Here is a 13,854-nt window from a genome sequence, read left to right as displayed (position 1 = left end):
TTTTTTCCCCACAACATCCTTTGGGCTGACAGTGACTGGCCCAAAGTCACCCAGGGCTGAAGGTGGACTAAAACCCAGGTCTCCCCAGTCCTAGTCCAACACCTTAACCACTTAGACCATACGGATTCCCTAGAGCAGGATTCCTCAACCTTGGCAACTTTAAGACTGGCGGACTTCAACTTCCAGCAAGGCTGGCTGGGGAATTCTGGGAGTTGAAGTCCACCCATCTTAAAATTGCCAAGGTTGAGAAACCCTGCCCTAGAGCTTCCCAAGATTATTCCTCCAAAATTAGATACAAAACTACCGAATAACTATGGTGTAATACTGTACATCAACATTCAGCTGGAAAGAAAAATAGAGATTTACTTAATTTAATTAATACGTTTAATTAAATTCATAGACTATGAATTAAAATAGTTTCCAGCAGGCTTCATGCAGCTATTAAATAGATAATCTCAGCACTTCACCCCCACCCCCAAATCAGTAAAGGATGAAAAATGGGAAACCCTATTCCACCTTGTAATGTTATAACATTACCACCACCACCACCTGACCATTTTTTTTAAAGTATAGTCTTTGGCTGTAAAAAATGTTTCCAGCAAGACAGTCCCCCCTCTCCTGTATATGCTTCCCTCCCAACCCTCCCCACCCCCCCAACCCGGCATTTTTCTAGAAAAAGATGGGCACATAATTATAGTCTTGGCTGCAAAAGAAGAATTACATGTATAATAAAGACTTGATATTGAACACTATTTTATTAAATCAAAGTAATTTCATACAGCATATTATTAGAAAATTCAATGCATGTACCTCATACACAGATCACATCAAGTCAAAGTCAAAACAAATTGCAAACAATTTGGAATAGCGTTATATAAGAATTGAAACGAGACATCTGAAATGTAGGGAAATGATCATTTACTTGAGAAACAAGAATGTGTTAAAAAGTTGATTCAGGATAACATTTCTTGTTGGAATACTACGTCACAGACTCATTTTCCTTTATCTGATGTTTACTCATAGCATTTTCTCTGTTTGCTTTCTACTATTGTGCTTATTATATTACAAATCTACCCTTACAATTTCCAGCTTTAATTTTCTAAAGGAAACAACACTTGTGATACTTACATTCTAACTTCACAATCATACACAATTCAGATCTTTTCTTCAGTTAAAACTGCACTGAAGAGTAGAAAAATGATCCTTATCTTCAGCAGATTGACTTCAAAAATATAACTATCTACCAAATCTATATAGAATGGGACGTGTGTATGTACACAAGCAGTGTTCCTGTTAAGGAATGAGAACACTTTGATTAAAGTCACTTGTCTGAAAGTCTTCTAAGCACTATTTTTAAAATGCGTCCCTATTCCACAGTCCTAAGAACATTAATTCTGTTAGTGTTCTGCAGTATGGTATTTCTTTAGCCTACAGAAACCTTAAAAGGTGATGTTCTTTTTCTATGGACCTTTATTTCACTTTATTTCTGATTGTGGATTGTTGCACATCTCACCAGCCAGAGAGCCAGTCACTGTTTTTTTTCGGCAGGCTGCTGGAGGCAGAGTTCACTTCCAGAAGAGACAATGGGCAAATTGTGCTCAAGATGGTGCTTGATCAGGTGGCTAATGCTGTCAAAGGTACGATCCTTTGTACGAACCTGAAAATAAGAAAGGCCATGGAGTCATATTCATTTGCCAGAGAAGACAGTTTTGATGCTTAACTTAAGGCCACAGCCAGATGTGACAAGACAACCATATAGATTTGATAGGTATGGCAGTCTGGCAAACTGTAAGGTGTAGAAGGTCAGGCTGGAAGAAGGTCAACAAGATCAGTGAGGGATCAACTTAAAAATGAACCTGTTTCTTTGGTCTATGCCCGCTTCTTCAACTTCTATGCTTGAATGACTCTACTGATTTAAAACGATGTGTGTGTCTGTGTGTGTGTCTGTGTGTGTAAAATTATACTACAGATGTGGAAAAAAGGCTACTTTTCCCCATTTGTATAGTCCTTTGCATATTTTTAATGTCCAAATTACTGATATAAATAAATGAGTACACGAACCACATTGTGAATGAGGAGACTAAAGCTAAATTGGAGTGCTAGGATACCCTTTAAGAACTCGGACCCAATGTTTAGGAACTGTAACTTTTAACAGACTGGCAGCTTTCTTGAGCAGAAAGGCAATCAGAATCATACTTCTGAAATGAGCTATGTTTTCTTTCTCTATGAAGAATTTCCCTGCTTTGCAAACTCAGATTAGTTTAGCCTCATTGGATGTTATGAAAATTATCTTTGACTGTCCTCTACTGTTCAAACATGAGAGTTACACCTATTATTTCTTAGTTCTTTATCAAGAACCAGAAACCAGCCTATAAAGTAATACTGAAATTTAGGGGCCCATAAAAAGGCTGATGCATCCTATCAAAGTTTTGTTGGCACTGGTGATGATACAGAATTATCTGTTTTACCTCAAGTCATATCAAGACTATAAATTCTTATCAGGAAAAAAATATGATGATTTTTTTTTTCCTTCTCTTTTCTGATGGGAAAGCAGTTCACTCCCAAATTAAGGTTGACCCAAACCATCTCAGAGTCATAGACACCTTCAAGAGAATGTGGTTCAAAAGACTCACATGGGGAGTTACTCAACTTTGGAAGAAATTGCCTGAGAACCAGAAGAAGAGCTGCTGCTGCATTCTTGGAACAGAGACTCATTTGTAAATAAATAACTGATTCCACAATGCCGGCAGAGCTCTTCCCCTTTCAGAAGGAAAATGGTTCTGTATCTAAGCAAGTTAGCCATGCTGGCCACTGGAAGTGAATTTGACGCATATGTCAAAATCATGTCATTTGATACACTGAATTGCCAAACTGATCCAAAGCATCACATCAGATTAGTTACCCCAAATTTGCTTTGGAGAGGTTCAACTACCTGAGCTTTCTGGCTTTAATGGGGTCTTAAATAAGGCTGCATTTTTTCTTCCATATATGAATAAAGCTGTCATGGGGCACATGGGTAGAGTGTTGTGCTGAGCTCTTGGATACTGACATGACCAACTGGTGAACATCTTCACAAACTTTGCCTTCAGACTTGGGAAAAGGACAATCTGCTATTTGTGTCTGTGCTTTGCTGTCTCTCTCTTCTCCTAGAAAGTCCCCGTGGAGTGAGAGTCCACAGACAAAGAGAAACCATTCTCTTGTTGTTCTGTTACTGTTGTTGGTTGGGATGAAGAGATAGGCCAAGGTTTTCTCTATAGGAAGAAGGACATTACTGGGATGGGGGATTCCATCATCCATGCACTCCAAGCTCTGCTCTTCAAACAGTGAGCAGTGCCTTTCTTCTGTTGAGCCTGAGGCTTGCAGTGGGGATGAGGATGTGAAGAAGGCAAGTGCTGGACCTTCAACCAAAAAGCATGCAGGTTGCTTTGCATGGGAATACTTTTAGCAGGCAGAAAATGATATTTAGGCCATCAGGTTCAACCCTAAGCTCAGGGCAGGAGTCCAAATCTGGAACAAGAGAGAATAGGTCTTGACCTTCTTCTTTGCACCATCTTCTTGAGTATTTGAAGAGGGTTAACATCATAGGACTTAGTTTTTAGTACCCTAATTGTTCCCTTCTCTAAGCCTCAATCGATCTTAAAGCATGTAACCCAGAACTGGAGAAAGTTTTTAAGGCTGTATCTCACCAAAGCAGATTATGGAAGAATTATTTCCTATGATTTGGAAATTATACTTCAGTTGATGCAAAGAGGTAATCAGAGGAAGAGTGGACTCTTCACAACTTTTAAGATCTTGGCTATTTCATATCCTTCCCAGAGGATGCTTCCCTTGCCAATAAACTATGCCAACAAGCCTGCCAGCCAAGTAAAGCACTGCTTTCAAATTTTTTATTTAAAAATTGGAATATAATATTTTTTTTTGCAGTGGTTCCACATAACTGCATTGGCTTTTTGCGGGGCAGTTTGGGGGTTATTGTGCTGCCCTATCCTTCTCCTGCTATCTTACCTGAAAAAAAGTGCAGGGATAATATCTCAAAACTTTACTGCAGTGAAGTCCTTGAGGTTATTAAGCTGAACCTCTGTAGGGTCACTCTCCTCTAAAGATCTATCACCCATTTGATTTTAATCCCATTCCCTCCCTGCCCCCCCCCATCCCATGAAGCAGCTGCAGGCATTTTGATGCTTATCTATTATGGTTGAAACTTTTATTGACTCATATCCAGCTGTACTGAATCATATTGCCTCTGAATTTCAAAGTGCAAAACTGAATCAAAACATGCCACCACTGAATCTCAGGTTTTCAATCTGAATTGAATCAGGGCTGATTTGCACACTCTGAATTCTTACAAGGCTGGGGTTTGTGAAGTGGCATCCTTCAAGAAGCAGGACTTCTACACAGTGGGTTTTGTCAAGCTGAAGCATCTCTTCAAAATTCCCCTGGTCTCTAAGATAAGATTCTCTATTGCCCTGAATATCCTATTGTACCAGCAAAAGTAAGTGTGAATCAGTATGCTTTAGTGATGCAATCTGACCTACAGCCTGAAATAAAAGAGGTCTTCTCTATCCTTAAGGTCAAATACTTACAGCTCCTTCAGGATCTACCAACAGAAGATGTTTGGCCTGTCCATTCTGTAGTCCAGTGAGTACATAGGATCCTGGATTGGAGGTACTTTTCCTAACCAGAAAGTCTCCACATTTTTTTAAGAGCTGTTCTGCTTCCTTCCTGGTCATCTCTCCTTGATACCATGGTTCAGTGCTCAGTTCTTCAGCTATAGCTGCCCCGCTTGCTCTGAAAAGGAGAGGACTGGTACATTCAACTGAGGTAGCCTTATTCAAAACAGACCCAGGCATTTGATTCTTGAGAGCATCTTCAAAAGGGCCTGGTAAAGTGAGGAAATAACAGAGAGTAATTAGCAACATGAATAGCCCAGCAGTCATTGTTTGCAGTCCCAATTCATTAATTTTCCTGTACTGTACTCAGGAAAGACATCTGGATAAGTTGCAACTACTGTTCTCTTCCACTGAAACCAAGGGTCTTAAACCAGCTTCTTGAACTGAGTTGTTCTACTGTATGTCAAAAACCTCTCCATTTTTTTTTTTTTTACTAATTCAGTTGGATAGAAAAGAAATTGCATTTAACTTTTTTTCCAAAATCAAATACATTTCAATATCATTGTCAGGAACAGCATGGAGTATTTCTGTACTAATTTAGTTGTAAAGTGATCAAGGGGTTTTTCAGATTAAAAACTTGGGCAAAAGAGAGGCTGCAGCGTGATGGAATGATATGTAATAAAAGAATAAATAAAAATTAGCAAGACATTCCCAGATGATTTCAAGCACCACTTTCTGACAGGAAGGACAAGAACCAAGGTCCAATCTCAACCAGCAATTCAGAAGGATCTCATGATTTTTGGTATCCAAAGCGATGAAGAGATCCATGAGAACTAACCACACACATCCCTATCCATTTTCCAGCACAAGTCATTCCCCAAGGCAATTTAATCATCCAGGAGGGGCAATGAGTAGGAAAGCAAGAAGTGATCCATCTCTTCACACACACTATTCCCAAGATCTACAGGGCAGGGCAGGGCAGGGCAGGGCAGGACAGGACAGGACAGGACAGGACAGGGAAGGGAAGGGAAGGGAAGGGAAGGGAAGGGAAGGGAAGGGAAGGGAAGGGAAGGGAAGGGAAGGGAAGGGAAGGGAAGGGGAGGGAAGGGAAGGGGAGGGAAGGGAAGGGGAGGGAGGAAGGAAGGAAGGAAGGAAGGAAGGAAGGAAGGAAGGAAGGAAGGAAGGAAGGAAGGAAGGAAGGAAGGAAGGAAGGAAGGAAGGAAGGAAGGAAGGAAGGAAGAAAGAAAGAAAGAAAGAAAGAAAGAAAGAAAGAAAGAAAGAAAGAAAGAAAGAAAGAAAGAAAGAAAAAGAAAGAGGATAAGCAGTTGCCAAGGTTACATTCCTAAGACCTGCACTGACATTAGAATCCAAGATGAGATGGATCCAATTAACTGGCAGAGGCCTTAGACTGTATCACTCCTATGCAGCTGTCTTCTTGCACTGATCCCAGGGTGCCCCTTGGCTTTCTGAGGGGCTCCAGGAGATAAAGCACAAGAAGAGATGCACGGAGCACCATTGGAAAAAGACAAAAAGCAAATACAAGCAAATCCAAGTAAGAACCCATATTAGGGATTATATTGAGGTGATCAGGGCTGCAAAAATTTCTTTGCCCTTATTACACCTGCCAAAAGCTGCCCAACAGCCCTGTTTAAGGTCACCTGGGCCTGTTGGGGAGAGATGAGTCGCAAGACTATCTGCGGAGCCACTGTATGGAATATTCTTGTTATTTGGCAAATAAAGTCACTCAGATCTGCTCAGAGTTGGACTTTGAGTGGATGGGTCCAAATGAGGCACCTGAGGTACATCTTGGATTATCTGGAGTGAGTTTGACCATGTGACTCCTGAGGATCCTCCAGTCTGTGAGCTCAATCACCTGTTTGTAAGTCCAAGTCTCTCCTGACTGGTTAAAACCACCTGGGAGGTGACCTGTGGCTAGGCCCATGTAGTGGTGTCTGCTTCTTGAAGGAGGGTTGCGCTACACCCTCTCCTTAACAGGGCTTTCTTGGACCCAACTATCCTGGACAATTTCCATCCAGACTCCAACCTTTCTTTTTTAGGAAAGGTGGTGGAGAGGAGGGTCAGGCTTCAGCTCCAGAGGACCCTGGAGGAAAGGGATTATCTAGACTTGTTAGAGTCAGGCTTCAGGCTGGGGTTCAGCATGGAGATAGCATTGGTCATGCTTGTTGATGACCTGTGGCACAGCCAGGATTGGGGAAGTGCATCCATCTTGATGCTCCTTGATCTCTCAGCAGCGTTGACCATGGTACCCTTTTGGACCAGCTTCAGGTCTGGGAGTGGGAGGCACTGTTTCACAGTGGTTCTCCTGCTTTCTCTGTGATGAAGTTCAATCAAAATTGGAATATGAAATTAAATTAAAACAGTAATGGAAATTGCTCACTGATTATTTCTGTGAGTCCTGAAATGAAGATTGTCACCTTCCGCAGCAGGTTAAGGCAGCAAATGAGTGGAAGTTCAATTCATCCATCATCTCCTCTCTGCATAAGAAATGGCAGCCCTCCTGCTTAGCTCTCACTTGCTTTTCTAAAAGCACAGATAGTCAAAAACAGTTGACTATCTGATAACAGTAGCAAGGCTTTTATAAGCAAAGAGGCGGAAAGATAAGATACTACCCACAATGGCAGAATGGATGGTGAAGCTGATGGAGTTGGCTGCAATGGCAAAACTGACAACTTTGATTTGAGATAAGATATTGCATAATTTTTATGCTAACTGGAAACCTTTTTTGGACTTTTGCGGGAAATAGAAAAAAATGAAATGTTGTATGGATCTGATGATTAGAAATAATATGGGTTAATAGAAATAATGGAAGTTATGTTGCATATTTAGAGCAAGAGTTTGATGTATATTGTTACTTATATCTGTTGCAAGGAGGGTCGGAAGTCAATTTTTTTTCTTTGTCCTTTTTTTTTCACTTTTGCTTTTTACTATCTTTTTTTCTAATTTCTCTTTTCTTCTTCTCATTCTTTTTCTTAATATTAGTTCTTGTTAGTTTTCACTTTAGTGTTCTTTTTTAAAAAAATTAATAAGATTATTAAAAATACTGTTGACTATCCAAAAAAAAAAAAAAGGCAGAAGGAATGTGAAAACTAAGTTCAAAACTAGATAATTTTTAGCAATTGTTGGGGAAGTTGAATCATGTCATAATCTTATTAGCCAATAAGTGTCCATTTTAATCTCTCTCCAGGATTGAATTTTTCAACCAATATATTGATAATTACTGAATTTAATAAATTCTAAAAAGCAAAAAAAAGATCATCTACTTCAAATGAGAATTTTTAAAAGAATTTAAGATGAACTTACTCATGTCAAAAAGATCTTTTCCTGGTCTGCTGTCTTTGGTACTTTCTATTTTTTCAGTAAACAAATTTTCAGCATCTGTCTGAAGAGCATGCAGAGTTTCCATATTTATATGTTGGGTATTCACATACATTGGCATCTCTTTTGATGGGTTAACATTAGATTTTCCTTCTGGCATACTGTAGATGTCCAAAGACCCTGTGAAATCAATAAGCCCTGTGAAAATCAATATATCTTGAATTCATTTTGCTTCAGTTCTAGAAATTCAATTGCCATTCTTTGTCCATTATGTAGAATTCAATCTGCATCACTGTTGACCCACTGCATCATTCAAGTATTTTCTTTTCTATCTTTCTGTGAACAATCAGACTTGTGGAGTTTTTAAAATTTTTGTTTGTTTCAATATTGATTTTTTAACCTTGTTTTTCTCATTTTCATATATTAAAATAGCATTATCTGGGGACAAAATACAATAAAATAAATGGGAGGCAATAAAATATTAATATTTCTTATCTACAGGAACAGCTAAATCGAATTATTAGAAATAACTTTAAAAGTCAGTAAATAGCCATTCATTTGAAATACCACTGCTACCTTTAGAAAAATACAATAAAAGTTACAGAGACAGGAAGTTTTTAATTAATTTGGAAAGGTTCGTTGCTGAATAAGGCTGACTTCAAGTAAGCTTAGAGGGGGATTTTTGCAATAGAGAAGAACTCTGCTGCATAAGATTAATAGCTAAAGAATCATAGTGTGAAAACAAGATTTGGCCAGGATAAAAATAGAAAGCTCCACTAACATAAGATTTTCTAAGTATTCATTCAGTGAAAGATGAAGACAATAAGCTTAGCAGGAAGGATCATCATCATCATCATCGTCATCGTCATCATCATCTGCCTATCCCACATCCCTGGGAAGGACTCAATAGGTGGATAAAAATGCCAAATCCAATCTAAACATCTGGCTGACTGTGCAACCAACAATAATAATAATAATTTCTTACTCCCAATGAGGCACTACCTTGATGTGGTTGTGGGGCTTGCATGCTCTGAGGAAGATGAGAGCTATGCCAGAGGTTCAACCATACTGGATAGGTCTCATCAGAGGAGCCAGACAAAGAGTATCTCTCCCATAAACAATAGGGTGAGATGTAACTTACTGAAACTGATACAGGATTGGTTGTCACCTGGGACAACAAGGACCGTGCTAGGTGTTCTAGTTCCTGGACTGTTGGCTGAGCAACCAGGCCCAGCAGCTGTAGGACTATTGGAAGAAAAGTTGCTTACTCGTTGCAAATATAAAAAGACTAAAACAAAAAAATAATGATTTGCTATTACAAATCAAGTCCAACGAGAAGTGGATATCTGAAAAGAATGCACCAGTTCTGGAAAGAACAACATCCAGAACCAGAAATAACAGAACAGAGGCTAGTAGATCAATGTTGATTTATAATACGATATAAAACTGCAAAGGTCTACCCAGGGCAAAGAAACTGAAGCCTTGCCAGAAGTTGCTCAGACAGTAAAGACAAACCAGGGGGAGTCAGTAGTAGAGAAAGCCAGCATCACTATAGAACCATTTTCATTCCCAAACCAGGCATCCTCTCCTCTACCTTCTCCTCAGAAAGAACAAAGTACTGTAACTGAAAAACAAGAGGAACTGAAACAAAGAATAAATGAGCATCTCGAACAGCACAAAAACAACAGAACAAGGTTACCTGCATTGAAGCTTGTTACAAAGAAACAGCTAGCACAAGTATTAAAAGATGCCAATACTGTAATATCAAATATAAGCACCAGCTCACTGCAAGAAACAAACCAACTGATGTACAGCACAGCTGCAGTTATAACTGAATGCCTTGGATGCAAAATCAACAAACAAGAAAGAAAGCCAAACAGTGCATCACCAAAAGGGAAGATCAGGTTAGAAAATAAGAACAGCATGCTAAGATCAGATGCAAGCAAGCTAGAACAGATGAAAGAAAAGAAGCTGAAGAACAAGTAGACCAAAGAATATCTGATCAAGAAATATCACCTAGAGACAAGGAAGATCAAGGAAGCACTGGAAATAATATAGCGGCAAATAACAGCCATAGCGAAGAAAATCAGCAGATACAAAGCTTGAATTGCACACTACAAGCAGAATCTCCAATTTCAGTTGAATTGTAAACATTTCTACTAATCCATTAATGAAAAGACTGCAATGAATCAGCCAACACCTGTCAAAGAAGAAACAGTACAGTTCTGGGAGTAGCTATGGGACAACCCAAAGAAATACAAGAATGCAGCTCGGATAAAGAAAGTGAGAAGGAAAAAAAAGAAGAAGCTGAAATTAAAGAACTTGTAATAACAGTAGAAATGGGGAAGAAATGGGGAAGGAAGATCAAGAATTCATCAGCACCATGTGAAGATCAACTGCATGGTTTTTGGTTGAAACATCTGACTGGTCTGTACCCACTCATGGCCAAGCAGTTTCACAACATTCAGCAAGGAGGTGAAATTGAATATCGATTAACATCTGGCAAAACTTACCTGATAATGAAAGATCCAACAAAGGGGCAGCACCAGGCAACTACAGGCCAATTACCTGCTTACCAACAACTATCAGATTGCTAACTGGTGTTGCAGCTGATCAGTCCCACAGCACCTAGTTGAAAACAAACTCTTTCCATCTGAGCAGAAAGGAAACCGCCCAAACAGCAGAGGGACAAAAGATCAGCTCCTAGACAAGATGATTTGGGAAAACTGCAAGAAAAGGAAGACCAACTTGAATGTAGTTTGGATGGATTACAAGAAGGCATTCAACTCCCTGCCACATGACTGGATAATCAAATGCCTAGAAATAACAGGAGTCAGCAGAAACATCAGAAACATTGTGCAAAGATCAATGGCACAATGGAAGACACAGTTGCTGGTCAATGGTGATAGATTGGGAGAGGTTAACATCAAGAGAATGGCATTTTTGTCCACCTATTGAGTCCTTCCCAAGGACCTGGGACAGGCAGATGTTGTTTAATAATATTAAAGATATTGTCTCAGGTTGTAAGTTATTCCAAGTACAGCTGCCTTTTGCAATTGACTAATGGTAACTTTGTCAATGCCGATGGTGTTCAAGTGGTGCTCCATATGTTTTGAGATTGAACCCAAGGTGCCTATTACTACTGGTACTATCTTTGCTTTCTTTTGCCACAGTCATTCTTTTTCTATTTGCAGGTCTTTGTATTTTGTGATTTTCTCCAGTTCTTTCTCTTCTATTCTGCTGTCTCCAGGTATTGAAATGTCCACTATCCAGATTATTATTATCATTATTACTATTATTATTATTATTATTATTATTATTGAATCCCACCTTTTTATATATAACTCAAGGTGGTAAACATACCTAATACTTCTAATACTACCTCCTATTTTCCCTACAACAACACTGTGAGGTGGGTTGGGCTTAAAGTGACTGGCCCAAAGTCACCCAACCAGCTTTCATGCCTTAGGGAGACCTAGGATTTACAGTCCCCTGATTTCTGGCCAGCACCCTAACTATTACACAATGACGGAGCACAATGTATATCTTTGATTTCAGGACTCCAAAGCTAATGTGTATGGTAATAGCTACAGCATCTGCAGCAAACGGTGATGATGCCAAAATGTCAACACACACACAGACCCGCACACTGACATCATCACACAAATATGTCTATTCCTTTCTCACAGCCTAACGTCTGATGCAACTATGTAAATTATGGTGATGAAGCCAACATACTTTTGTCATTATTTCCCTGCCCTTCTGCCCACCCGCCATTGCCTCTCCCTGAGGTCACTCTTCAGTAATGTGAACGTTCAGATATATCTTACAGTCTTAGGGGATTTCTTTTTTATTAAATAAATGGGTTGTAAGAATGTATTAGATAAACTTTTATAGCTAGTTCTTCCAGTGTGTGTATATATCTAAATATGTAATAGAAGGAAAGAATTTTTAAAAATACTTTTAAGTTTCTTTATATACAATGCATAATTCCTTTCTTCTAAACACTCATATGCTTCTACTGCTCTCTAACTGGAAGAAACACTGCAAAGCATGTTCGTGCAGTTTTAAATCCATTACATGATGCCACCAACCATGCATATTTTATTACTTTATTTTATTATTTTATTTTTTTAAACCAATCTATGTAGCCAGCCAATTGACACATGCCTGAGAGTGGCGTACACAAATAAAAGCAATGCAGAATCAAATAAATAAAGAATTCATAACACATATCACACCAGAAGCAACTCCACCCAACCAGAAACAGCCAATATGGGACAAAAGCCAAATCTGGGGAGTCAGATCTGCATTATTATCTTGCGTGCTTTCCAAAAGGTAAGTAGGGACAGAGCCATCCACATTTTGGAGTGGGGAAAGGGAATGTTATTTCATATGGCAGGTCCAACGATGGAGAAGGCATATCTCCTGAGTCCTACCAGATAAACTAGTGAGAACCTGGAGCATGCCCATCCTCCATCAGATCTCATTGGATGGACAGAAGTAATTGGAAGCAGGCAGTCCTGTACCTTGAGCATCCATGCAAAATAGAAGGGTATGGCTTACCTTGCCTGCTGGGTGCCTGTTGCCGGTCTTCACCACATAGGTCTCTAATGTGCTGGCTCTGGTAGTATATTTGCTGCTTTCCCATTGCTGAATCAGACTAAGGTGGTAGTAAAAATATTCTTCATGCAAACGTTACCTTTAAAAACTGTAATGCATTTTCAGTAGGTCTTTTTTTTATGATTGGTCCAGGTGCAATTCTACCCAAACCCAGTCTTCGTTCATTCATCATGTACGACACTATGCCTGAGCATGAATGAGTTTGCATAGGAGGATGAGAGTAATGTTGACCTTCTGGAAAACTGCACTCCTTTCCTGTTTTATTAACCCCTGTAATTCTAAATGACAAAGTTGGTGTATTACATCTATAAAAGGAACTCCTCCAGTTGAATCACCCTCTCCTAATAGTAAAAATTTTAGAAAGAAAGAAAGAAAGAAAGAAAGAAAGAAAGAAAGAAAGAAAGAAAGAAAGAAAGAAAGAAAGAAAGAAAGGGAGGGAGGGAGGGAGGGAGGGAGGGAGGGAGGGAGGGAGGGAAAAGAGAAGGGAGGGGAGGAGAGGGGAGGGGAGGGGAGGGGAAGGCAGGAGAGGAGAGCAGAGGAGAGCAGAGGAAAGAGAAGATATTATCTTCACAATAATTCTAAATTCATACCAATGTAAGATTTGGTGTCCTTTAGTATGACTTTTCCCTTTGCTTCCCAATGCAATTAACTACTTTAGTTAAATTGGGAGAGTGCATTGTAGCAAAGAACAAAAGTCACCAGAACAGTGCCCTCCCTCACATCCTTGTAAACAATTATTAATTGAATGATTTCCTAAATGCTAGGTATAAGGCAAACATGCTTAAGAATCCAGTTTTAGATATTTCTTTCACTCTATTATTACATGCAGAGATACAAGAACATTTAGAAACTCAATTAATGCCCACTGGGGAAAAACAAAACCGAACAAAACTTAATTTCAAATATCAGCAAGCAGGAAGGAAATCTTCAGGTCATGTTACTGACCCTGAGTCTACTGCACCATCATCATATTCTGACGTATGGGTCACTTATGGAAACAACATAACATACCATTCTCCCCCTAAATTATGCCGTGTCCTTGTGCTACCTATTGCATTTTAAACATAGATATTACATTCATTAATATGTGCCCAACAAGTAGGAATGGCATTTGGGGGCGGGGGGAACAGCCCAAAGTTCCCTTAGATGTAAAAGGGGACCCTAGTGGAGAACTTGTTCCCATGAGCAAAAGCAGTGGCATTACCAAGATTTCTATCAGTACAGAAATAGAGATTTATGATGGGGCTACTCTTCTGCACACAATTCTATTGCCACTTTGAAAGGA

General features: G+C 39.4%; 1 protein-coding gene across 1 annotated transcript in view; it reads right to left on the bottom strand.

Moving 5' to 3' along the window:
• Positions 1-725: 725 nt before the first annotated feature.
• SHC3 (SHC adaptor protein 3) overlaps positions 726-13,854 on the bottom strand; it is a 43,160-nt gene continuing 30,031 nt past the window's right edge. The window contains exons 9-12 of the mRNA XM_025172331.2: positions 12,513-12,609; positions 7,932-8,126; positions 4,584-4,879; positions 726-1,657 (exon numbers count right to left, since the gene is read on the bottom strand). Of these exons, the coding sequence (XP_025028099.1) occupies positions 1,529-1,657; positions 4,584-4,879; positions 7,932-8,126; positions 12,513-12,609 (717 nt within the window). The 3' untranslated portion in view covers positions 726-1,528. The remainder of the gene's footprint in view (positions 1,658-4,583; positions 4,880-7,931; positions 8,127-12,512; positions 12,610-13,854) is intronic.

The sequence above is a fragment of the Python bivittatus genome, unplaced genomic scaffold (genome assembly GCF_059951505.1).
Source record: "Python bivittatus isolate LINGU-HERP-01145 unplaced genomic scaffold, Pbiv_v1 ctg000850_np1212, whole genome shotgun sequence".
Taxonomy (NCBI): Eukaryota; Metazoa; Chordata; class Lepidosauria; order Squamata; family Pythonidae; genus Python; species Python bivittatus.
Note: the sequence above shows the minus strand (reverse complement) of the source record. Positions and strands in the feature narration are given on the sequence as shown.